We start from the raw sequence: 25,674 nt of genomic DNA, 5'->3' as shown, positions 1-25,674 counted from the left end.
ACAATTTTGTTGAAAAATGACATAAAAATGGGTAATAATTATATCATTTTTTGTTATAAATGATATCAGTTTGCGTAATAATGATAAGGCTTATAATGTGTTAAAAAATGATAATGAAAGAAAGGAAACAATACAAGTTTGTTGAAAAATGACATAAAAGTGAGTAATAATGATATCATTTCTCTTATAAATGGTATCGGTTTGTGTAAATACTTCCTCCGTTTTTAAATAAGTGCAACATTTGCATAGTGTTTACTATTCACAGTTTCAACTTTATTTAGCTTTGGTGATTTACATTTTAAGAAAAACATAGTCATGTGAGATCTTGTTAGATTCGTCTCAATGTGAATTTTTTTAATATCAACTTTTTATAATTTTTACTTATTGATAATTGAAGATATTAATGGTTAAAATAATGCATCGGCAAACGTGAAAACAAAAAATGTTGCACTTATTTAGAAACGGAGGAAGTATAAGGTTTATAGACTGTTGAATAATGATAATGAAATAACATAAAATGATACAAATATGCTGAAATATGACATAAAAGTTAGTAATAAAGATAGCATGTATCTTACAAATGATATATGCGTTTGTAATATTGAAAAGGTATATAAAAAGTTTTGAAATGAAATAGGGGGAAATGACATCAAACAACTCCAAAATGATAAAAGTTTTGCTAAAAAATGATTTAGAAATAAGTATAATTACATGAAAAAGTTTTACAAATGACATGAAAAAAAATTCAAAAAAATGACACAAGTCAGTTCCAAAATGATATGAAATACGCTAATAAGGACATGAAAGACTAATATTAGTTCACATGTTTGAGATGGTATTACACAATAAAGTTGTGTTGAGATCCTCTAGAGTTCCAAAATAACTCTACACAGTAGAGTTCGTTAAATATCAGTTGTTGATTAAGAAAGCAAAGGCTTGTATTTTCTTTCCCAATAATCCCCCTATTTTCCCCCCCGAATATCCTGCCCATATCTTTTTCTTTCCCACTAATCATGAGCCCTTGATTTTATAATATATGGTCAGGATTCAACTCTACTTTGTAAAGTTTTCATAAAACTCTAGAGGATCCGGACCCATCAGAAGACATATTTTTATAATTAACCTACGCATTTCAATCATTCACCTATTCGCAATGAAAATTACAACACAATTATAAATTTCTATTCCTCCTATTTCTCTTCTTCTTTGTTTCAGCTTTTATTCGTAACATATGCAGATATTAAAACTACTAGAAATTTCTTCAAGAATAAATGGTGAGATCGTGAGACTAGTTGAGTTCCACATATATTGATAAGAAGAATTAACATTTACAACTTCCAAAACATTCCTCTCTCTGTTTCAAAATATAAGGCATTCATGCTTTACGAAAATTTGCTTTGACCACAAATATCTCTCAAATACGATAAATAAAAATTATAAAAAGTATACCGTTGGATTCATCTTGAAAAATACTATAATAACATTATTTTTTAAATTTTTCTATCAAATTATATCAAGAGTAATTAACGGTCAAAGTTCGACCTCGAACATCGTACGTGCCTTATATTTGAAACGGAGAGAATAAAAAAAAATTCACACACGCACACCAACAAGCATAAATTAATAGTTTATTCATAGAATTATAGTTAATTAATCTCCTAACCTATTATAGAATTCCTCTCAAAAAAAAAAAAGAATTACTCGTAGCAAAGTAGCAAAAAAAGAAAATTAAATGTAAGTCATTTCTCATGCGCATAAAGGCGAATGAAATGGGAAAGTCAATCATGGGAAATATAATTTTTCGACGTTAGATATATTAACAAAAAGTAATCTACAAAATGTTTGCTCAAAAAAAATATAAGATATTTTTCAACAAAATTTGTAACAAACAAGGTTCTTTTTACTAAATTCCAATTATAGTAAAACAAAAGACAACTTGACTTGTGTGGACCTGATTCACGTTAACATTAGTGTGCACCGAGCCAAAAGAACGAATCATTACTGAATATTCCACTATTTCATGAGGAAACCCACTATATTATGCATAAACTCACTATACCATTCAAACCCGCACTATATCATGCATAAACCCACTATATTATTCAAACATACTCCCTATATCATTCAAACACACTATATATCATACAGAAATTAAACTCACTATCTCATTCAAACACACGTTATATCATTCAAACACACACTATACCAAGCATAAACTCACTATATCATTCAGACACTCAATCATTATATATGTTAGAACACGTGTCATGATATATACTACGCAACTTAGATCTTCTTGCATGTTGAAATATTTTAATTAATTCATCTACCATATTGCATATAATTTCACTTGATATTTTCCGTTAATAAAATCTACTATATTGTATATAAGTTCATTATATCTCTGTGGAACTCACTATGGGCTTGTTTGGTTCACTGAACTGGAATAGAATGGTATGGATGTCCATACCAGGGTGGTATGGATCCAGAACCCCATATCGGTTTTCAAATTGTTTGGTTCAATCCTGTAATAGATTCAATGTCCATTTCTACTGTTTAGTTCACTTTTGGAATGGATTATGCATCCAGATTTTATTTTCATATAATTGTACCAGCTATATGTATAAAAAAAGACATAAATTTATATTAAAAAAAAAGACATAATTTTTTTTAAAAAAAAGACAGAAATTGAAAAAAAAAATTGATTCACATTGTCGGCAACGGAGACGACATCGGGAAGATGGAGTGCAGCGGCGACGCGATGTACAACAGCGTCGGCGAGTGAGAGAAAAAAGAGTGAGAGAGTGTGTGTAAGAGAGAAAGAGGTATGCACCGTAACGCAGCGGCAGTGAGACGGCCGCAAGGAGTCACCGACGAAGTGGCCAGCAGCCGGCGTGGGGAGAACGAGAGAGAGAATGACCGAAAACCGAGAGAGAGAGGATGCAACTTTGTAAGCAGCTAAAATAGAGGGAGCGTGTGAGTTTACAGTCGCCGACAAGAGTGAGGGGAATGGAGCGAGGGTGGTCGGTAACGGCGGGCATCTCTTGTTTAGGGTTTAACCTCTCTTTCCCTTCCACACAAATTAGGGTCTGAAACTTGAGGGGAATAGAGTTAGAAACTTAGACCGGGGGGGGGGGAGATTGGGATTCTAGGGGGATGGGGTGGAGATCAATACCCTTGGGTATCTCTATCCTAAATATGACCAACCAAACAATGGAATGGATGTCATTCCATTCAATTTCATTAAAAATACCCCAACCAAGCACCCCCTATATGAAGTTAATATCAATTACCAACCTGGTGCACGCTAAGTTAGTGTTAGTGTACACGATGCACCAGGTCCATTTGAGTTTTTTTTTATACAAAAAGAGTATATTATATTTAGACATACTTGATATAGAAGTACTACCTCTGTTTTATATTATTTACAATGATTAGATATTTTCTATTCACACTTTATGTCAAATCGTTGCAAATAATATAAAACAGAGGTAGTATTTCTCAAAATTGATATGGTTTCTCCTCCATGCTGCTATGGGCCCCATCAGGCCATCACCACCATCCTTCGTCACCGCATATATGCATCCTCCAACGGCACCAAAGCTCATAGAGCATAAAGGTGGACCTTTCGATACTTTCCTCTTTCAAAATTTGAAACTTCAAACCACAATTTTCCCCTATTTTTTAACTCAAAACCCAAACATAAAATAAAACACTGTCTTTCTTCAATTACAAAAAAGAGATAAAAATAAAGAAAGAGCTGACAATCAACGACTGACCAAAACTACGACTCTTTAAACTTTTACTACCATTTCCCTATATTTTCTCCCATTTAATATTCCATTTTATTACAACACACTTCTCTCTACATTATTCTCTCTCCTCTTTTCGTCCAAAATTTCCCCCAATTTTCTCTCTCCTCCATTTCTGCTCTGCTACAACCACACCAAATTTCTCCAACACTCTACTTTTTTCTAGGGTTTAGATCTTTCGAAGAGAGAGAAAAACAAACATGTCAACAATGGAGAGTTTGATTGGACTTGTTAACAGAATTCAAAGCGCATGTACTGTTCTTGGCGACCATGGCGGTGGTGGTGACTCCACTTTCTCTTCTCTTTGGGAAGCTCTTCCTTCTGTCGCTGTTGTCGGTGGTCAGGTACTTTTGTTTTCTCTCTCCTCTTTTAACTTTTTTTTCTGCTTAATTTTGATTGAGTTTGATTTTATTTTTATTTTTGTGTAATTTTCAGAGTTCTGGAAAATCTTCAGTTCTTGAGAGTATTGTTGGCCGTGACTTTCTTCCTAGAGGATCTGGTTAGTTTATTGATTTCTTTTTTCTTGAATGAATTTGTATTTTTTAGAATTTTTTTGGAGGAGATATTGATAGAATTTTGAAATTTTTTGACAGGAATTGTGACGAGGAGGCCGTTGGTGTTGCAATTGCATAAAACAGATGATGGATCGCAAGAATATGCTGAGTTTTTGCATATGCCGAACCGTCGGATTCCTGACTTTGGTTTGTAGTTCTTTTTCTTCAGCTAGTGATTGGAAACTGGAATATGATTTGTGTGTGTTGTGTTTGTGTGTGAAATTTTCAATTTGAATTGGTTAGGAAATGAGTCGAGGTTAGTTCATGTTAATAAGATTTCCAGTTTTGAGAGGTTTTAAGTTGATGAATGTGATGGCTTGTTGTTTCTCAATGATTAGCTTGCTACTTTATGTTGGAGAAAGTTTTCTATTTTGATTCCGCCTGTGCTGTGTGTTTCATACTTTAGGCTTTCCGTGTCGAGTTTAGTACATATACAGTGAATTAGTGATAGAGGGGATATGTTGATGCAAAAATGAGAAATTCATAGGCTGATATCACCTTTAGCGGTTGTAAAGTGGAATGAACGATTGCACATCTCAGAGTTTGATAGAGCAATTTGGGAAGGGGTATATAGGGCCTGAGAAAAGATGAAACTTGGAGCTAAAGGTATGTAAGTTGAAAGAGAGGAGAACTTGGGGTCTATTGTCCTCGAAGTTATTAAAATAAGTTCGGCAAAAATAAGTTAAGTTTGGTAAAAACAAGCTTAGCAAAAGTAAGCTGAAGAGAGCAAAGCCTTAAAATAATATAAAAACAGATTGTTCTTTGCAATGAATTTGACCAAGTTCTAGCTGTTTAAGGTGGGTCTTTTTTTAATTTTTCCTATAAGAAGCTCTCCGTTAATTATATGCGTGATTCTTCAAAAGTTTGGTTTACCTCCTGGTGCTGTTTTTTCATTAATCATTATGCATCTTATTTAATTTCTTATATGCTAAATTCTTCATATAATTAAGAACATGAGGTTAGTAGTGACACTTTGTTCTAAGCAAAGGTTTTTCACTGAATGATCTTTTGTTTTTTGAATGTGTTCTTGCTGTTAGCTCTTGTTCGTAAGGAGATTCAAGATGAAACCGATCGAGTTACAGGAAAGTCGAAAATGATATCGCCTGTTCCTATTCAACTCAGCATCTATTCACCTAAGGGTAAATGACATTTAATTACTCACAATATAGTTTTGGTCCCTGATGCTAGATTCTGTGTCTATCTTTTCACTGTGCTTTCCAATTGTTACTTTGTATATTTTACTTGAACCTTTCTGACTATTTTACTGCTTGTGCAGTTGTCAACTTGACCCTTATTGATTTGCCGGGTTTGACAAAGGTTGCTGTAGGTGAGCATTTCATATTCTTACTGGAACATAAGTATGTTTATTTGCTCCATATTAGCTTGTTGCTGAGCTAAGTTTTTTTTTTTTTGCGTGTGTGTTCAACTCAGAGGGACAGCCTGAGACTATTGTCAAAGACATTGAAGATATGGTTCGGTCGTATGTTGAGAATGTAATTACCAATTTCATAATCATCTCTAATTTTGTTCTTGTCTTCATTTTCATCATCGTTCCTACCTTAATACTTACAACCTTGATGTCCACTGTCTTTCTTCGGACCTGCTTGGCAATGGGCTGCTTTGTATTTGTGAAGAAAATATGTGAGTTTTGATGCATCTATGTTTTCTTAAGATGGAGGAAGAGGGCTTTTACCTAATTGGATTACTTGGAGCTGGCGTTTCGTTGATGCCTTTCATGAACTAGGAATGGGTTGGAATTATTGATATCATATTTTGTGTTTCACTGATCCCATACCCATGGATCTGATACCTGACCTTCACCAACCCCATACTTAATACTAGATTTCGAACTAATTTCTCCCCGCCCCGTCCTCCTCCCTAGAGATGTCCATGCTTGTCCTATATAGTCCCCTAGTCACCTCTTCTTTTATACTTCCTCTGTTTTTTTTTTAGTTGCAACAATTTCCATTTATAGGTGTTTTTATTTAGTCCAACATTTCCTTTCTTGGTAAAAGTTTTGGGGCAATTTGACTATTTTACCCCTACATGCAAAAAGTATGGGTAATTGGGTCAAATCTTACTCTCTCTCCTCTTCCTTAATAATTGTGCAAAAAGACATTTATTGCAACTAAAAAAACAGAGGTAGTATTAGATGACAGTTGTGCGCCATCCCCGCTTCTGGATTTTATTGCACACCTTTCTCGTTCTCATATATATATACACACATTGCATGTTCTGTTTTTATACTCCCTCTAGGATTGAATACTTACCTTTTTTATTTGTCCCAAATTCGTTTGTACACTTTATTTTTCAGCAAGGTCGTACTTGTATTATACTGTATTAGTTTTCCAACACCATTTTATCATATAACTAAAAAGTACATGGGTCCCCTACTTTTATCTCTTTTTATAAAAACACTCAACTTTCTCTCTCCTTCAATAAAAAATATTCCACTACCTGACTAACTCCTATCACATCTACCTTTTAATAAAATAACATTTGATAATCACACACCAGCTTATCTCCTTAAAATACGCGTCCAACCAAGTGTCCAGAGAGAGTACTATAGTGTTATCAATGTCAAGAATGTTGATATATGTAATGTCAAAGTGGTTAGACTATTCATTTGGAAATGCTGATTAATTAGTATTTCTTCATTCTAATATTGATGCTTTTCTTTGCTAGCCCAACTGCATAATATTGGCAATATCACCAGCTAATCAAGATATTGCAACATCAGATGCCATTAAACTTGCTAGAGAAGTGGACCCCAGTGGTAATATGATATTGCTTTGCCTGTTCTTATCTTCTGACATACCATTTAACGTCATCATTTTTTTAATTATAATGAGATCTTGATATTAATTTTTCAGGTGATCGGACCTTCGGTGTTCTAACAAAGCTGGATTTGATGGATAAAGGGACCAATGCCTTGGATGTATGTTATCTACAGCCCAAATTTCCTTTTCTGCCCTTCTCTGTATAAATCTCAATAAAATTTAAATTAGAGGTTATATACTCATTAGTCATTCCCGATACTTTAAGATTTCAACAGTTAGCTGAAATAATTATGGTGATATAACACTGCCAGCAAACAGTCCTACATACATATAGTAGCATCTTTGTGCAGAAAAAAAAAAAAACCAAAGCAATGCTTTACCTTTATGGTTTGTGATATGTGGATCATCTCTTTGTTACTTACATTATCTAATTTAGCTACCCATCTTCGACACCTAAAGTAGATATGGATATGTGATCCTCAAAAACTAACATGAAAGCAATGTTGAAGCTCGACATATCCATCTCGGATAGTGTTAAAAGTTCAATAAGCTTGGAGAGTCTTGAGTGACATAGGATCGATAAACAAGACATCAATATACTAGTTTTATAATGGTTTGACCAAGTTCTATGCTGTTAGCTTTGTAACTGTTGCTTAAGAAATGGCTGATCTTTTATCCAGTAGGGGATTGAAGGCACTGGTTTCTTTTGTCATGCAATGTCATCGTAATCCTACCATTTGTCTGATGGAAACATCATTTATAGCATGTTGAATGTGTGATGTGTGATTGACACTCAATTTCTGTTTCCTTTCTATGTACAAGGTTCTTGAAGGAAGATCTTATCGACTTCAACACCCATGGGTTGGTATTGTGAATCGTTCACAGGCAGAAATCAATAGAAATGCTGATATGATGGCTGCAAGGCACAAGGAGCGCGAGTACTTTGCAACTAGTCCTGACTACTCACACCTAGCTAGTAGAATGGGATCAGAATATCTTGCAAAAATCCTTTCAAAGGTTAACTCTCTGGGCCACTCTCTTATAGTGACAAGTTTTTTTTATTTGTTTGTATTTGCATTTACAAAATACTTGTTTTTTTGTCCTTTCATAGCATTTGGAGTCTGTAATTAGGGCCCGTATCCCAAGTATCATCTCACTGATAAACAAGAACATTGATGAACTAGAAGCAGAATTGGACCGGCTTGGTAGGCCTATTGGCGTTGATGCAGGGGTGAGAAGCTTTTCCAGAAAATATTCCCCCATGCATAATATCATGACATACTTCTTTAGTAACTCAATTGTTATATTACAGGCCCAACTATACACAATTTTGGAACTTTGCCGTGCATTTGATAAAATTTTCAAGGAGCACCTGGATGGAGGGTGAGTTTTGAATTAGTTAAAATGTTTGATAGCATTTATAAGTTGTTTTTGCTTTATGCGTGTTCTTTGCCAATATTAATTTAGTTTATATTGCGATACTATTTTTCTCCAGCTTCCTGTTGTAGAGATGCCTATGCTAAGGCTTATATTGACTGATTACAGTCGTTTTTACTTTTTATGCATTAGTTTCTTGTAGATTGTCACTTATTATACTTAATCCATCTTGCATGGAAACTTTAACCTGATTACTTGAAAACCAAGTTACTGAGCCTTTATTTGACCTTATTGTGAATTTCGTTCTGGAATTACCTACCATTCACTTTCTTCTGAAGGCGCACTAGCTGAATCATGGCTTCACCTTGAATGAATTTTATTTGTAGATCTTTATCAACATCTTCTTCACACTTCCAATTCCTAGCTATGTTTGTTCTCTTACAATTATTTAAGGTGCCTAAATTTTGTTACTTTCAGGCGTCCCGGAGGTGATCGAATATATGGTGTTTTTGACAATCAGCTCCCTGCTGCTTTGAAAAAGCTTCCGTTTGATCGATATCTTTCTTTACAGAATGTTAAGAAGGTGGTCTCTGAGGCTGATGGTTACCAGCCACATCTCATAGCCCCTGAGCAAGGTTACCGCCGTCTGATTGACGGTGCTTTAAATTATTTCAGAGGACCTGCCGAAGCTTCTGTTGATGCAGTAAGTGTTATCTGCTCTGCATGTCCATTTAACCCTGTGTCTATTATCTTTATATGTATTTCCTGTTGATTATCACAATTGATTTGAGAAACTGAGGGATGTCCACTCAACTATCATTATACACCTCTAAATCATATTAATAAGTGAATTAAACATGTTTTGATGTAAATACATCAGGTCCTGCTGGATTACTCTCTACTTACATTCTAGGTGATAGCATATGTTGCTGTGTTAAATCAACATCACGTGTTGGTTTTGAATATTTCTTTTTACATTGCCTTCGAAATTTCATTCTGCTGAATGTGGTACATTTTTTCTTACGTACAAATTAAAGTTAATTACTAACCACGTCTTTGTTTAGGTTCACTTTGTATTAAAGGAACTTGTGAGGAAATCAATTTCAGAAACTCAGGTGAGATTCGGGCTGATGGTCTGGCACTTTGCTTCTAAAGTTTACTGGCTCTTGTATGGGATTAATAAAACTTCTCCTGAATGAACAGGAACTTAAACGGTTCCCAACCTTACAATCAGAGCTAGCTACAGCTTGTTATACATCCTTGGAGAAGTTCCGGGACGAAAGCCGGAAGACGGTCATCAGGTTAGTGGAGATGGAAGCTGCATACCTGACAGTGGATTTCTTCCGGAAACTTCCTATGGAACTGGAGAAAGGGCCAACTCCAGCTGCCCCAAATGTGGACCGATACAATGAGGGACATTTCAGAAAGATAGCATCAAATGTTTCGTCATATATAAATATGATATCAGACACACTTAAGAACACCATCCCTAAGGCGACTGTTCATTGTCAAGTCAAGGAAGCTAAACAGTCACTTCTAAATTTCTTTTACATTCAAGTTGGCAAGAGAGAGGTAATCATGCATTTTATTGTTATAATATATGAAAGGAAAATTTGTTAGAAACAGCCTTTTAAATACAAGTTTTTGCGAGAAATAACCTTTTAAAAAAATCTGGCAAAATAAGACCTTAAAAGTAATTTTTTTTGCGAGGAACAACCTCGACCCATTTTCTGGGGAATTGACCAAGTATTTTGCGGCTTAGACTCACTAAAACCAAATATGGCAAGGCACGTAATCCACATTTCTTATGTTTCAACTCGATTTCCCTTCATATACCAATGAAGTCAACATCGTAAAATACTTGGTCAACGTCGAAAAATGAAGAAAAACAGGGTTGAAACATAAGAGATGTAATTCACGTGCACTCCACATGTTTGGTTTTAACGAGTTAACGTTGAAAAATGCTTGGTCAATGATGGAAAATGGTTCGAGGTTATTCATTGCAATATATTTTCTTCTTAAGGTCTTCTTTTGCCAAAAAATTTTAAAAGGTTGTTTCTCGTAATAAGTTGTATTTAATAGGTTGTTTCTGACAATGCATTTTTTGAAATTGTTCTGGTTACTTCAATATGTGTGGATTGTGAAAGAAATATTACTTTGCTTCTAACCTAGATGAGAAATACTGTATGTTGTTTACAACACCCAAGGCACTGACTAGGGACTACTAAGCATTTTACAATTAGCTTGTTTAACTGGGAATCAGCACTATACTTCTTCCGGTTTTTAATACTTGCATCATCTGGGGTGGACGCGCAGTTTAATAGAGAGACTAAAGATGGTACTCAGACATTTTTTTTTATAAGAGACATCAATTAAGATGACTTCAAACTTTATAAAGCAGTCCTTCCTTCTTATTGGTGTTTAAGTTAATTTTATTAATTTGCGTATTTACTTCTCTAATTTCTTCCTTAACACACGTCCCCAACCCACATAACGCAAGTATTATAAAATGTACATGCTTTGTAACTTGTAAGTTCAAACTGATGTAAGAGAGTGCACTTGCATCTTTGAGATCATAAATGAGTTAGAAACTTTTGCTACTATATTATGATTGTCATTTGCATTATGAACAAGTACAGTGCTTAAGCCGTCAAAAAAAAGGTACAGAGTGCTCAAGTGTGAAGATGCATTAGTCAAATAGTGTGTACTACTTGTGATTTATAGCTCAAATTTGAGTGGGCATTATTGGATCGAAAATAAGTAAATTCTATTTGCTTTCAGGCTAAACAACTTGGGTTGATGCTTGATGAAGACCCAACATTGATGGAGAGGAGACTAAAATGTGCCAAGAGGCTTGAGTTATACAAGTCCGCGAGGGATGAGATTGAGTCTGTGTCATGGGCTCGATGATAGTTGTTCAGCTTAGTTTGTGTCATGGGCTCGATGATAGTTCAGTTTAGTTGGTGCCTTGTTTTCTGATGTATTATAGCCTTACTATTTATCTGACTTGAGGGTTGATAGTTTATCGGCTCTTATTTGTTTGATTTTGAGCATTCTTTTGCCTGCATCACTAGAGCAGGTTGTTGGATCCTTGTTCTGATGGCGTGATGTCATGCTTACCTTGTAAATGCCAGTTCCTCCTATATGTAGTTTTTTCACCCTTTCAAAATTGTTGCACAACACAGCAATAGGTATGCCTGGTAATGGGGTGGGTCTGGTCCACCTGGACCCAGACCCGTTTATTTTTCACAGCCCCAGATCCGCTGGGTCTAGATTTTTCAGACTCAGATCCGCTGGGTCTAGCGGGTTCATGGGTCCTAACTGGGTCCTTCTTAGTTTTAAATTTTCATCACATTTTTGAATATATGTAATTAAAAATTATCGCCCAAATATATATAAGTCGTGTATCCATGCTTAATTAAAGCATTCTCTAAACAAAATTTTAAGAATTAACTCATAAATATTAAAATATTACAACTTACAAAGTTACAAGTCTTAGATTGAGTTACAACACTAACGAGTTTACAAAATCACAACTCATAAAATCTTTAGAGTTTAGGTAAAAAAAAAAATCTAATATGTAAATGGGTCTGCAGGGCGGGTCTTGGTCTGGGTCTAGCATATGTAGACCCAGACCCAGATCCATGCTCTTCTAGATCCAAACCCGACCCAGACCCATCGGGTCTAAAATTTCTGGACGCAGACCCTTATAAATGGGTCGGGTCCAGGACCCATTGCCATCTCTACTGGTGGGTGGTGTATAAGGGCCTAACGATTGCCAATATGTAAATTTTTTTTGGACCCTGCGATAAGATGAAGGATCCTGTCAGACTTTAGTATCTCATAGGTTAATTCGACTTGGGTTTGTGGGCAGACATTTTGAGAGTGGGGGGGTGGTAAGGTGAAATTCTCTCCTAAAGTGCCTAGTCGGGATCGAACTTACCTTAAAGTTGGAAGGTTATTTTTTCACCACTAAGTCAAGCTTAGCTTGGTTGCCAATATGTAATATGGTAAGTACTAAGTGGTAATGTTCCTTATGTCAATCATAAAACTCTGATATAGTATTTTTTTTTAATTTTCAAGACAAATATAAGGTTAGTGATGTAGGTAAATTGGACCTTATAGCAAGTATTATAGAAGGCATGAGGTAATAAAATTTGAGCAAGTCGTTGCAATTTTAACTTATTATTTTTAACTTTTTGAGTATTACTCTATAGCTATATAACTTTTAAAATTTTGTATAGATAAACTATCTAACTTATCAATGTATTGGTAACTTTTAAGGCTTTTCTTTTCAAATTAAATGATAGGCTGACTAAGATTCTGCGATAAGAAATGAGAAAGGCTAGATATCTAAATGTGAAATAGATAAAGTGATATATTTCATTTTATATTAAAATAAAAAAAATATTTCACACATTTATAATCAAATAGTGAGCCTTTCTCATAAGAAATTGCACCCTAATATCCGGGGTGGGATCGGTGAAGATTGAGGTTGAGCTAGTGAAGCCTCTAATATCAACCTTGTTAAACTCCAAAAATTTTATAGTACAAACCTTCTTAGTTCTTACAAATCTCATCAAAGTTAATAAAATCAATGATTCTTTTATTCGGTTAAACTCTAATAAACTTGAAATTAGATTAAAGGTGCATTCTATTCAACTTATTGGCCCTGAACTTATTGGACCTTATCTGAACTGAACTTATTCAACCTGAACTGAACTTATTGGAACTAATTAAACCTGATTAGACCTGATTCAACTTATTGGACCTGATTGAACCTGATTGGAACTTATTGAATTTTATTGACCTTATTGAAACTTATATTAGACCTTATTGGCCCTGATTGAAATTTATTAGACCTAATTGGACCTGATTGAAACTTATTAGACCTTGTTGGACCTGATTGAAACTTATTTGACCTTGTTAGACAAAAACATTGACCATGAATAACATAAATATTACCACTAACGTAAATACTACCCCTCAAAATTTTTTATGGAGTAATAATTATTATAATTCGTCCTTTTGATTTTATAAAACACTAGTAGAAAATCAAAAATTAATTAACATTTATTGCTAACAAGTTAAAATTGGCACATATAAAAAATTCTCACTCCGATGTTGGTGAAGAAAACGTATTGATTGAAGAGGATGATGTAGAAGATGAAGAAAGATACTCCAGTGATGATAATGAAGCAATCAATTGATAACATTTATATCTTTCATTGTTATTAATAACGAAAATATGTTATCTCTAGTTATTTAAAGACGAATTGCAAAATATTGTAATTATAATAATTATTATTATTTTTAATCTTAAATATTTGATCATGATTATAATATTATTTAATAGCAATATGAATAATCAAATAATAGACAATAATACAAGTATAATAGTATAATACTATACATTGTGATACTTTAATAAAAAAATTCTAATAATAAAATAATCAGCTAATAGTAATATGAATAATAAAATAATAGACACAATACAAATAAATAATAAAATAATAGACACTAATACAAGTATAATACTATATAATCATTGTGGTACTTTAATTAAAATTCTAATAATAACATAATCAGTTAATAGTGATATGAAATTATGAATAACAAAATAATGGACAATAATACAAATGTTTATTAAACATTGACTATTTGGACCTTATTGGACCTTATTAGACCTGATTGGAACTTATTGCACCTGATTGAAACTTATTGCACCTAATAGGAACTTATTGCCCTTATTAGACCTTATTGCAACTTATCTGAACTTATCTGAACTCATTGGACCTGAAACTTAATTTTTTAAATTGAACAGAACACACCCTAAAGTCTTCCTTTTTGTCTTTCCAAAAAAAATATTTTTGATTTATATGAGACACAACAGGGCCGTCTCATAAAATTAGGGGTCCTGTGCTAAATTAAATTATAAAAATTACATTTTTTTTGTTGAATAGAAAGAGATGGAAAGGTCAATATTGGTCTTTTTTTGGAGAATAGGAGGATAAGAAACACCAAACAAAAAAAAATTAAAATTTGCATCCAACATTACACTCTATAAAATTGGAAATGAATAGTTTGTAATTAGAGTTATGTTTTTTTCCCCTTAATAGGACAACTAATAGAACTGTGCCCCTTATATTTTGGGGCTCTGTACAGTTGCTCACTCTGCATATGACCTTAGCGCCTATGGACACAAGAAAGTACAAAGAATGAAAGAAGAGATTCAAACCTATGACTTACCATAAACATTATGCCAAACCATAGTTAACTGTAAACTTACATATACTAATTACACTCATCCCTTCTCTATTCTCTACTCTCTACTCTATACTCTCTCTGCCTCACTTGAATATTTTGTGCTCTTGACTTCGAAACCAGGTAAATATACCACCTCGCCTTTTATTTTTTCTATCGATTGACCTAATATATTACTTTGAATCTTTAATCGAATTGAAGTGCAAGATTTTAATTTCATTTGAAATTTTCTTCCAGCATTTCAGCTATCCAATGCATTAATTTTGATAAATTACAACTCACAACTAGGAACAACGGCGGAATGATAGGAGCTTCTAATATACTTGAATTATGGAGGATTCCTTCTACCAATTTTTTATTCAGAACCTCCAAAATTTTCAAAGGTACCTTTTTTTTTTTTGGTTATCTAGATTTTTTTAGTCTTTAATTGAGAAGTTTATCATAAAATGGATATGGGTTCATGTTAATTTTAGACTTTAAGGAATTTGAGGTTATGAATTTAATGATGGGTGTTGATTTTTTTTCCTGTTGTATAGAATTATTTAATTGGAATGCATTTTAAAAAAGTTATTTTTGATTTGAGTTTCTAGTTTTGATGTTTATATTGCATGAATACATAATCTTGAAGTATTTGTAAAGATTATCTGATGGAATTTGTATAGGTAACTCTAGAATGAGTATACTAATGCCATATTTTAATGAATCTTTTGAGACATTGATGTTCTAAATTAGTTTAATGTAGCCCTTATGTAGAAGGAATGGCGTATCTGGAAATCGCTTTTTATGTTATACAGTATGATGTTGATATCATGTTCCTTAAGAGTTGAAAGACATGATTATGTCATTGTCTCTAATTAGAGTAAACCATAATGTATATGACTTGGCCATAGTTATCTTAATTAGTATTTTCCTTAATTACCAGAAACTGTAATTCTCTATGCTTAGTTGGTAAAGTGTTGGGGGTGATACCGAGACTTATGATTAAATTTCGTCTGCTTCATTACTCTTTGTGGTTTTGTATACACAAAGCAAAAAGAGCTATTCTCTACCTTAGGGTAAGGATACTTTTGCTTTTATATATGTCTTATAACATTTTATCCAAAAATAAAGGACATTTATTTCTGGGGGCAGGGCTCAGGAGTAGTGTCCAGCAGGATATAGAATCTAAGGCCATGGAAGTTTTGGATCCCTCACATAAGGTGAAACATTTTAATATATGAGAATACCTTAAATAGTATGGAGATTATCATAAGAATTAAACACGTTTTACAAAAAGAAGTAAAGGAATTTTTATATATCATTCAAATTTCAAATACTTCATAATACCGTTTAGATTTTTTTAATGTGAATGCCAGACTTCATTTTTTTTGTAAATAAGGGACATCATGTGCCTTGGGGGCATTCACTCTTTGAGGCTTGAGCCTTGGTAGCGTGTAGCGTGAGTGTGCCTTTGATGTGTGGCTCAATTCAAATCATTGCCTCTTTTAACTGTTAGAACAGCTTCAGGCTTGTTGCTTTTCAGGTATAGATCTCTTCTTTACTTTCTCTGAAAAATATAGAAGCTATTTCAAAATGCTTTATTTGCTGTCATGTGGATTATTACTAGTTCGGATTGGTATAGTGGTAGACTCTCATTAAGAATTTTGGTCTTCTAGAGGGAATTATGCATCGGCAATACGTTCTTAAGTAAGCTATATTACATGCTGTCTCCATTTCAGTTACATTTTCACATCTAGTGGAGATCTCTACATGCCTACACTTGAGTTATATTCTCTGTTGCCGCCTTCGATATCTAGGTTTCTAATAATCCTTTTTTTTAGATAAAATATAAGACCTTTAGATTCCCTTGGTGGCAATTGAAAAATATTATGATTGCTGCTACACTGCACAATTATATCTTGTAGGATATACCACATTGCCTGTATTACAATTTGTTTTTTCAATTGATTACTAATATTTGTATCATCGTTGAGATTTTTATTCTATCAAGTTAATAAGTGTATTTTCTCTGTGTAGAATTTATTTCCTTCTAGTCTTTGACAGCGTTATTTCAAACTGTAGGTTCTAGACAAATTCCGCATAGAGCTCTTTATCCTATTACGTGCTTCTGCAAAGAGATTCAGACCACTTCTTCTGAAAAAGTTCTGACGGCGAGCTACATACCCGACACAAAATCTAAAAGGGAAAACAAACTGCAGGTCACTTAATTTTATTGTTATCCGAGAAGAATTGCTGGGTTAGCTTGTTTTCTTTTTCACACTGTTATGTTTATGTTGACATTTTTTAATGTATATTAGGTCAAAGAACCTGTGAAAATCGAAACTATAGGTGCTTTTCAAAAGCTGCCCATGGTGATGCCATCTACTGATATTCTCCAATCTGCTTTGCGGAAAGCAAAGAGGGTTTCACCTACAAAGGGTAAGTGGTATTTTTATGTAATTCGGCTTATTTTGCCTGAATATATATATGTTGAACTCAAGGTCTTAAAATTCCGGTCTGCTTGTTTGACAGGCATTGCCAATATTGCAAAGCGAGAGAGGAACAGGGGTGCTAAGCAACTTGATGCGCTAATGAAGGCAAACTTTTTAACCTGTAATTTCATTTGTATCTTGAGCTAGTTATGTTGTCTAGTTGTAATATGCCTGCTGTCTAACCAGCTTCTTTAATTGTCTGTTCAGGAGTTGGCGGTTCCCCTTAGAACATATACGGAGAACTTCCCTAACAAAAGCCATCTACATCCGTATGAGCGATCCCTTATTGAGTTGACCCTTGGAGATGGTAATTATGAAGAGGTAACTAATTTCTTAGTTTCAAAACATCACGTAGATGTATATATGTACATACATATATCGTATATTTAGTCTCAGAAACGATTTCTTATGACGATTAATGTTACCCGACCTCAAATCATTTTGGGGTTAAGGCATTGTTGTTGTTGTGTTGTTGTTGGATTATATCGATTTGTGGACAACATATTCATTGGGGCGATGGTCCTTACCAATTGCTTCTGAAGAATATTAATAATTGTGAAGCAAAGATCTCTTGAGATATACGTCTATGGGGTTAAATTAGCAGTTAGCTTAATCTATATCAGTACTTAGTGCACCAGACATTTCAATGCTTCTGTCACAGTTTCTAGATTGTGTATCAATTGCATGGAATACCATTTAAAAATATTAATTTTGTGTTTTTATCAGTGATGAAGAAAGTTTTGTTTTGTTTATAACTTTTACTTCTACTATCAAGAATTCTGAAAGTAATATAAGGTCTGCAACTTGTGTTACCTTATAGATCTGTTTCTGCCGGAACTTTAAACTTTCAACTTTCCCCTTTTTCATGTTAGACTGTTAGAAAATCTTGTAGTGTAGACTGTAGATCCTAAATGCTGTTAGCTTTTGTGACGATGGTCTACTCTAATTCCAGTTGTACAGGGTTCGGGGGGTCCTCACTCCTCCATTACAGTTAATTAACAGCTTTTCCAACTGTGAAGAGGCAAATAGATGTTTCCTTGATGTACTTAAGTCAAACATTTTGATCATTATTCAAGTAAGACTGAAATTTCTTATCATGGGAGACAGTTGGAGAATCAAGGGTAACCTTTTAAGATCACACCAAGTTTAAGAATCTAATTAAAAAGTTTCGATACTGCGTTGTTATAGCGATTTATGTCCTTTGAGCATGTGTAGGACATTTTTTCCGATGGCATCGCTATATTGTAGGTTTTGAAGCATATTCATGACTCATGGGTCCTTGATCTGCAGGTTTTGCTAAAGGTTAATGGCCTGCGGAAGAAGGTTACATCTGTTGGAAAGGAACATGCTTCTCTTTGTGGGAAGGTTATTTTTCTTTTCTCAAAACTTAAATCTTATAGTTTTGTTCAGTATTAATGCCTTCCCTGGATTTGTTATATTCATAGAATCTTATTGATGTCTTCAACTACACCTAAGACATGTGGTGGAGCCTTTAATTGTATCTTACAAGTTATAGGGTATAATGCTTTATTTCTGAGTTTTGCAAGTTTAGCTGATCTTTGTCGCTTCTTCTTTTCTGAGATGTCATACTTTTTATGTAAGTCCTTATTGGATAGAAGTAATTTACGAGGCAAAAAAGATAAACTCGGATGAAGGGAGGGAAAGAGCATGCACACTTGCTTCTTTGGACTATATTGTCTAAGGATGCTTGGAAGAAGATAAATCCCTAAAAGAGATACCCCCCTCCATAAGAAATATTTTAATTGGATCCAACTGGTGGTGCTTCATTAAAATGTAGTAGTATTTGATAACTATTGCATGTCCAAGACGCGATGCTTACGTCTCTAAAGTGCTGTTTATTTCTTTTCTTTCTTGAGGGAGTCTGAATTGCATCAATTGATATTTAATGTTAATTTTTGCAGTCTTTGACAAAGAAAGAGGCAGAGGAACGGTTGAATGAGGTAACTACTTGATTTTGCTTTCCATGGAAGCATTATAAGTTATACCATCAAAAGGTATTGCGTGCAACCGATTGTACCGTGCAAGGAAATCACTTGTTAAGTTGGCTGTCACTTTTAAAATTTGAATGTAATCTTTTGACTGTCAGTTTATCAAATTATCGGAAAGCACCACTTTTTTAAAAAAATTGTTACTAGAAACACTCGTCACTTTTTTTTTTCTTTTTAGAAACTAAAAGTAGCATCATTTTTTTCCTTGTGTCTTTTATTTGAATATAGCATCAAATATTTTAGCTTTTCATGTCATATTTGGTATAAATGTACGTTTTTATTACACTGTTATTAATCAATTTATGCCTTTATAGTATCATAATGCGGTACTGCATCCTTTTTATATTATTTTTAATGTAGTCATTCCTTATCATCTGATGTTATTTGTTTGTCTATTATACCAATACACTACTACTTGTTAGCTTTAAATTTCAGTGCAATATGTGACACGTTAATAATTTTGCTTATCTATCATTTATCAATTTTACGATTTGAAATTGAAACGGTTAGTGATGGATTAGTGTGGATAGAGATGGATGCGCTGAATCTGTATGATTAATTGTATATTGTTGCTAACCTCTTTTGTGTATGCATGTTGTCCGTCCCACAGTGCGATCATTGAGTACACCTAATAAAATTAAAAAGTTGATCGTGGGAGGGCCAGTCCATGTGCAAAAAAAAGCGGACTAAAGAATTGAGGGTGGGGACCACCTTTTAGGCTGGAAAAGTGTACAAACCCTCGGCAAATTGGGACTGGGGATGAGGGGAGCAAATCCTTAAAAATGGGTGGGCCGGCTGTAGGCTGTCTAAACTTGCGTAGGGCCATACTTGATCAGCTCATACGACAAGTTATGCATCCAAGATCTTATGCTGCTTTTGTTTTATTTTAAGGGTATGAGAAGATTAGAAGAAACTTTCAGTCGTGAAAGAAAGGCCGTTGATGATTTGCTGGATATTGCCAAGGTACGAGGTTATGATTGGTGCTGTGGTATCTCATCTTTAAGACATTGTATTGTAGGGAGAATGGGTGGTGGTCTCTTTTTTGGCTTATTGTATATACATGTACATTGAAGTGCTCTAAGCGACTAAATGGCTATTGACCTTGTGCATTGAAAAGATTAAATCCCTAGTAACCTTTGCCTTATGATTCATGATTGTTTGCAGACTTTACGAGCTATGCCGGTGGTCGATCTGGAAACCCCAACATTGTCCCTTGTAGGAGCCCCTAATGTTGGAAAGTCATCATTGGTTCGTATACTTTCAACAGGGAAGCCAGAGGTATTCTGAAATCTGATGATTATTATGATCATGGCCTCTTTGAGGAATAGTTCTTGGTATTACATGTTAAGAATTAGTTCTTGTGTCTAAGCAGAATAATCAAACTCTTAAATGGATACCTATGGCCTACCGTAACTTTTGTAGTCATTTTCAATTTTCTGCATTCATTTAAGTTCTTAGCATCTGATCAGTGTATATGCCTATATTTGGTGTGTTTGGCAAATGGATTTGGGTGATTTTTTCATCGGCTTTTGGCCTTTTCATGTTGTGAAATAGCCGAAATCACTGTTTGGTGAATGACTTTTTGAATAGCTAAAAAGTGAGCTTGTCATCCAAAAGTAAAAAGCTGGTTTTACTAGCTTTTCTGTTGGCTTTTGGCTTTTCCATTTGTTTTGCATTAAGCAGCCAACAGCAACAGCTGATTTTACCAAACACTTCATGAACAACTAATAGTCAAACAACCAACATAAACAGCCAGCTGGTCGAACCAGCCTTATAAAACAGTCAACAAGAATTGAATTGTTTTCTTCAGCTAAAGTGAGCTATGAAGATTTGTTATTTCTGGTTTGTTTGGAATATGAATAATCCTTCTCACTCCTTTCTCCAGATTTGCAACTACCCGTTCACAACCAGGGGAATTCTAATGGGTCATATTGTTGTAAACTATCAGCGTTTTCAGGTATATATGAAGGTTCTTATGTGTGTATATGTTGCATAATAATGATACCATCATTTCCCAGTTTCATCTAAATTTTTTTGACAGGTAACAGACACTCCTGGGGTACTCAAGCGATTAGATGGTAAGTGAAGATTGTTTGCTTTATTTCCAACATTGTAATATTTTTTTTGAATTTAGATTTGTGCTGTAGATGACAATAGGCTGGATAATGATGGTCTCTTTTATGGAAGCTGTATGCTTTAGGATATTAACATCTTTACAAATAGGAAGGGTCAAGAGCCATATGGATGAGAATAGGCAAAGGGTAAGAGTTAGAAGCAGCGCATAAAATAGGAAGGTATATGGCTTCCAATATGACAGTATTGGCTATAAATGTGGATTTACTTGATCTTGATTGATAATAGCTGCATTGTTTCCTTAGGCATTCTTCTAAGTGGTGCTATTCTAGTTTCTTCTCAAAATATTGAAACAGTGACATGTCAGTCCCACACTAGCAATTGCCCTTAGTGTGCTACCCTATTTTTCTTAAACGACCAGTTTGACAGAAAATTTTAGAATCAGGGTCCTGTCTCTGGTTCTTTTTTTATCAAGGGTAAAGGGGGGAGGAGCTTTGGGTTAAGGACCTGCCCGAGTTTGTACTCTTGAGAAAGGGGCCCAGTGCAGTGCTCATAATACCAATCTAATAGCAAAAGGTTTTGTACAAATGGAATGTATGTGGCTCATTGGTTGCTGTCTAGCTCTATTTTGCTCATAACCCTGTTATACATTCTGATTTTGATTTTTTTATCTATATATTACTCTAGCTCGTTTAGCTCTAATCACAAAGTGAAGTTTTCTGTATCTGAGGTTTGCCATTTGAAATATTTGCAAGCGTGATTTAATATTTTTTAAACTGTCTATGCTGGGTTGTATGTATTGGTCAATATTTTTATTTGGTTCACCCTGCAAATGAAGCATTGGGCAATTTGAAGACATTATGTCTCCATTTGATCTTACTAGCTATTTAACCACAGGATTGCTTTGGGCCTAGATTGTCTGAGGTAGCAGACTAGTGCCTGGATGATTATATGTATTGTTGAGGGCCCTGGCAATTAGAATTCAGAGTACAAGGGTGAAGTGGTAGTTGCAGAACTTGTATAAACACATCTTCACATGACATTTTAATGTTATTCTTTCAACACTCAACATTACTTGGCTTTTTGTACTGTTCCGAAATTGGAGTCCTACACTTCCTCCAGCTTTGCCTTCCCTAGTGTTTGAGTGAAATTTTTCTGGCGATCGCATGTTCAACTCATGTTGCTACCCAAACTCCTCAACTGTATATTATTTTAACTGTTTATTCCATGTGTTCAATATGTGTTGCTTCCTCTTTCCAATTTGAAGAGGCAAGGAACAATTTGGAGAAGCTGACTCTTGCAGTCCTCACACATTTGCCAACAGCTGTAGTTTATGTTCATGACTTAACAGGAGAATGTGGAACGTCTGTGTCTGACCAGGTACATTGTTTTTCACTCAGAAGTGACTTGCAAATTTACGATTTGTTGTAAAGAAGCTCAAGGAGAGGGTACTATGGTTCAATTGTCGGAAACCCCCTCCGACTCCTATAATGCAAGTGCAATTGAAAGATTCTCGTAAGTGAAAACTTGAATCGCCTCTCTGAAGTGAATTTTTGCTTGAGATGTTTTCTTCTTTTCCAATTTCCTTCCAGTCGAAGATTTCAACTTTTCCCAGTGTACATGCGTGATTTGTATTCAAGTTTTGGGAGAGCCTTCTAGTTAAACTATCGTATTCATAGACAACTTTAGCTTCCATGTCCATACATTGGTCATTCCTTGGGGATTAATGATTATCAGAAATGTTGGTTGCTAACATACTGATTACAGGAAGATTTATTGCTGAATATAGTTTGTAGAAGACTGGTGTTCAACTCTTGCTTTGGTATAATCAATAATGACAATTGCAGCTTGCAATATGTTGGCTTCATCAGTTCATTGAATCTTAAATGTGTCAACCATTGGAAACTTATACTTTACATTCCACTTTTTTAAATTCAACCCATACTATCAGTGTAGATCTTACCTATGGCAGGGTACCGGAAGCTTTATATGTACAAACTACAAAGCCACGCTTCTATTCTGTCTCTAGAAGATAGAAAAATGTGCATGACAGTAGTTATTTGTTAAACCTCCAATTAGAGGATGAAAATTTTATGCATGGTTTTCATGATAATGCAGTTCACAACATACACAGAGATTAAGGGAAGGTTTAGCAATCACCTTTGGCTCGATGTTGTTTCCAAATGCGATCTTTTGCACGAGTCCCCTTCTTCCTTCATAACTGAAGACTTGGCCACTGATAATCCAGATTTGTCAAGATACAGAATGTTTGGGCCTGAAGGTGCCATTCGTGTATCTGTAATGAACGGACTTGGTCTCGATGAGGTTTGTATTTACTTCTTCCTTGCTCTATATACAGAGAAACAATATACTTATCCTTGTTGGTTTCAATATATCATGTTGTATGCTCATCTTTTCCTGTGCTATTGTTCCTACTATTCTTCATGGCATCTCATTTATTTGTTACTGCAGCTGAAGCAAAAGGTTCACAGTATGCTTATTTCCCAGTCGGACAAAATCAAAAGCCAGATAATAGATCCAGAAAGTGTGGCAATTCCTACGTGATAGTAGTTCTGCTTCATACTTGATGTTAAAGTATGATCTGGTGAAGTTTGATGACACCAAGGGAACATATTGCCTAGAATGTGGCACTCGGCTTGTGCTGCAAAGAAACTTCAGAATCTGATTAGTCTTGCAACACGATGTGATGAGACCATACAGTTCAAATGTATGATAGAGGTAGGAGAAAGCTTTTTGGCACAGAAAGAATCGCGTCTTCTTATGAATTATAATGGAGAATAGTCATTTCTACACTTCCAATGTGGCCTTTGGCTGCGGAGGAGCTTGTAGTTGGGCTATAATGAGAATTAATTAAGAATACTAAGAGCTGGAGAGAAATGCAATTGCATCTGTAATCATTCATAGGAACTTTGAATGCATATGATTTTTGGTAGAATTGGCTAAATTTGTAAAATTGTACCTTTAATTTCTTGGGTGAATGATCCAATTGCTTCACTAGGTTTTGGTAGGTTTGTATTTAAGTGTCGAGGTTCGTATTTAAGCCTAGATTTACTTACAGTTCTAACTTATTTCATGTGAATTTTTTGCTGATGACTCTTTTGAGCGTAAATTAGATTCTATATTTAAGAGTATGATATGCACCATGCTTTTAAAAGAATATGCAAGTGATAAGTGTAGATGAACTTGTAAGTGATAAGTTTACCAGTGAACCTACCTATGAATTAGAAGTACTACATAAAATTGTGATTTCAATGTAATACTCATCAATGAACTATCAACCTCTAAATGTTTACTTATAAATTCAAAACCGTGTAGTTACATGCCAAAAGCGACTCTCTGGCGATTGTAATGATAAGGTTTTGATTATGGGAGCCAAGAAGTTTCATCATTCTATCTCTATCCTAAAAGCGAAAGCTTGGGGCCTGCGTGAAGGTATTAACTATAAAGGCAACTATATTGGTTAGTGTCAAGAATATTCAGATCGAGGGAGATTACTTGTTTGTGATAAATTCTCTTTAAAAAATTTGGAAAATCACGTAGGAGATTGGCTCTCTGGTGTGTGATGCAGGTGTTGATTTGTGTGCTTTTGATAAGGTTGTTGTCAACCATTGCTTTTGGGAAGCGAACAAGGCGGCTGATTATCTGGCGCACAAGGGTCACTCGTGTCCTGATCTCCAATATTGGTTTGATGTCCATGATTTGGATCTTCTCTCCATCATCCGAAAGGATGCTTTAGGCTGGTGTTCCTTTAGAGGCTTGTCTAGTTTTTCTTGCCTTATTTTAAAAAAAAGCATGCCAAAAGTGACAGGATGTAGTTGCCAACATAGTAGCAAAACTTAATTCTATATTTAGGGCGTGTTTGGCAATAGCTTTTGAGATAGTTTTAGTGTTTGAACCAAGTGAAAATCTAATAATGCTAAAGGGTTGTGATCGTTGAAGTAGTGTTTGGAGTAGCTTTTAGTGTTTGAACTAGTGTTTTGGAAAAACCACAAATATTGGCTTTTAGGGATAGAGGTAGCTTTTCGAGTAGTTTTGAGGATTGAATATAATTTATTTTTGTTAATTTTTAAACTGACAGCTAGTTTTACTGAACACTAATAATTAGAAAAGTTATTTTCGCATTTAAACTCTAACAACCAATATCTGGCAGCTGACAACTAGTACAACAACTGGCAACTACTTACACAACTAATAGCTACATCAACAACTACTAATGCCGAACAGACCCTTAGTAAAAGTGATGCTCATAGTAGGACTCGCACCTAGTCATTGAGATTTGATAGGTTTGAATCCTACCACTAGGGTTTTCGGAC

The 25,674-nt window shown here is 34.6% G+C and overlaps 2 protein-coding genes across 4 annotated transcripts; both read left to right on the top strand.

Moving 5' to 3' along the window:
* Positions 1-3,696: 3,696 nt before the first annotated feature.
* Positions 3,697-11,692, top strand: LOC104905216 (phragmoplastin DRP1E). The gene is made up of 15 exons (XM_010693673.4): positions 3,697-4,156; positions 4,248-4,311; positions 4,406-4,513; positions 5,404-5,505; positions 5,643-5,693; positions 5,798-5,859; positions 7,052-7,142; positions 7,240-7,304; positions 7,969-8,163; positions 8,258-8,377; positions 8,459-8,529; positions 9,001-9,226; positions 9,588-9,638; positions 9,727-10,095; positions 11,305-11,692. Exons 1-15 carry the CDS (start codon positions 4,013-4,015, stop codon positions 11,431-11,433), a joined length of 1,848 nt encoding a protein of 615 aa, XP_010691975.2. The 5' UTR covers positions 3,697-4,012; the 3' UTR covers positions 11,434-11,692.
* Positions 11,693-14,802: 3,110 nt separating this feature from the next.
* LOC104905217 (uncharacterized) lies at positions 14,803-24,492 on the top strand. Of its 3 annotated transcripts, none has more exons than XM_010693674.4 (15): positions 14,803-14,910; positions 15,025-15,170; positions 16,849-16,985; positions 17,085-17,205; positions 17,299-17,363; positions 17,466-17,579; positions 18,549-18,623; positions 19,181-19,219; positions 20,159-20,230; positions 20,432-20,545; positions 21,153-21,224; positions 21,309-21,345; positions 22,608-22,720; positions 23,459-23,665; positions 23,813-24,492. In XM_010693674.4, the coding sequence occupies exons 2-15, from the start codon at positions 15,089-15,091 to the stop codon at positions 23,903-23,905; spliced, it is 1,341 nt and encodes a 446-aa protein (XP_010691976.1). In that variant the 5' UTR covers positions 14,803-14,910; positions 15,025-15,088; the 3' UTR covers positions 23,906-24,492. The 3 variants fall into 3 exon arrangements, with proteins under 3 accessions (XP_010691976.1, XP_010691977.1, XP_048495915.1); XM_010693675.4 differs by having other exon boundaries at positions 14,816-14,910; positions 15,076-15,170; XM_048639958.2 differs by lacking the exons at positions 14,803-14,910; positions 15,025-15,170 and adding an exon at positions 16,167-16,309.
* The last annotated feature ends 1,182 nt before the right edge of the window (positions 24,493-25,674 follow it).

This window comes from Beta vulgaris, chromosome 1 (genome assembly GCF_026745355.1).
Source record: "Beta vulgaris subsp. vulgaris cultivar EL10 chromosome 1, EL10.2, whole genome shotgun sequence".
In the NCBI taxonomy this organism is placed as follows: Eukaryota; Viridiplantae; Streptophyta; class Magnoliopsida; order Caryophyllales; family Amaranthaceae; genus Beta; species Beta vulgaris.
The sequence above is the reverse complement of the archived record's forward strand: the minus strand, read 5'-3'. Positions and strand labels throughout refer to the sequence as shown.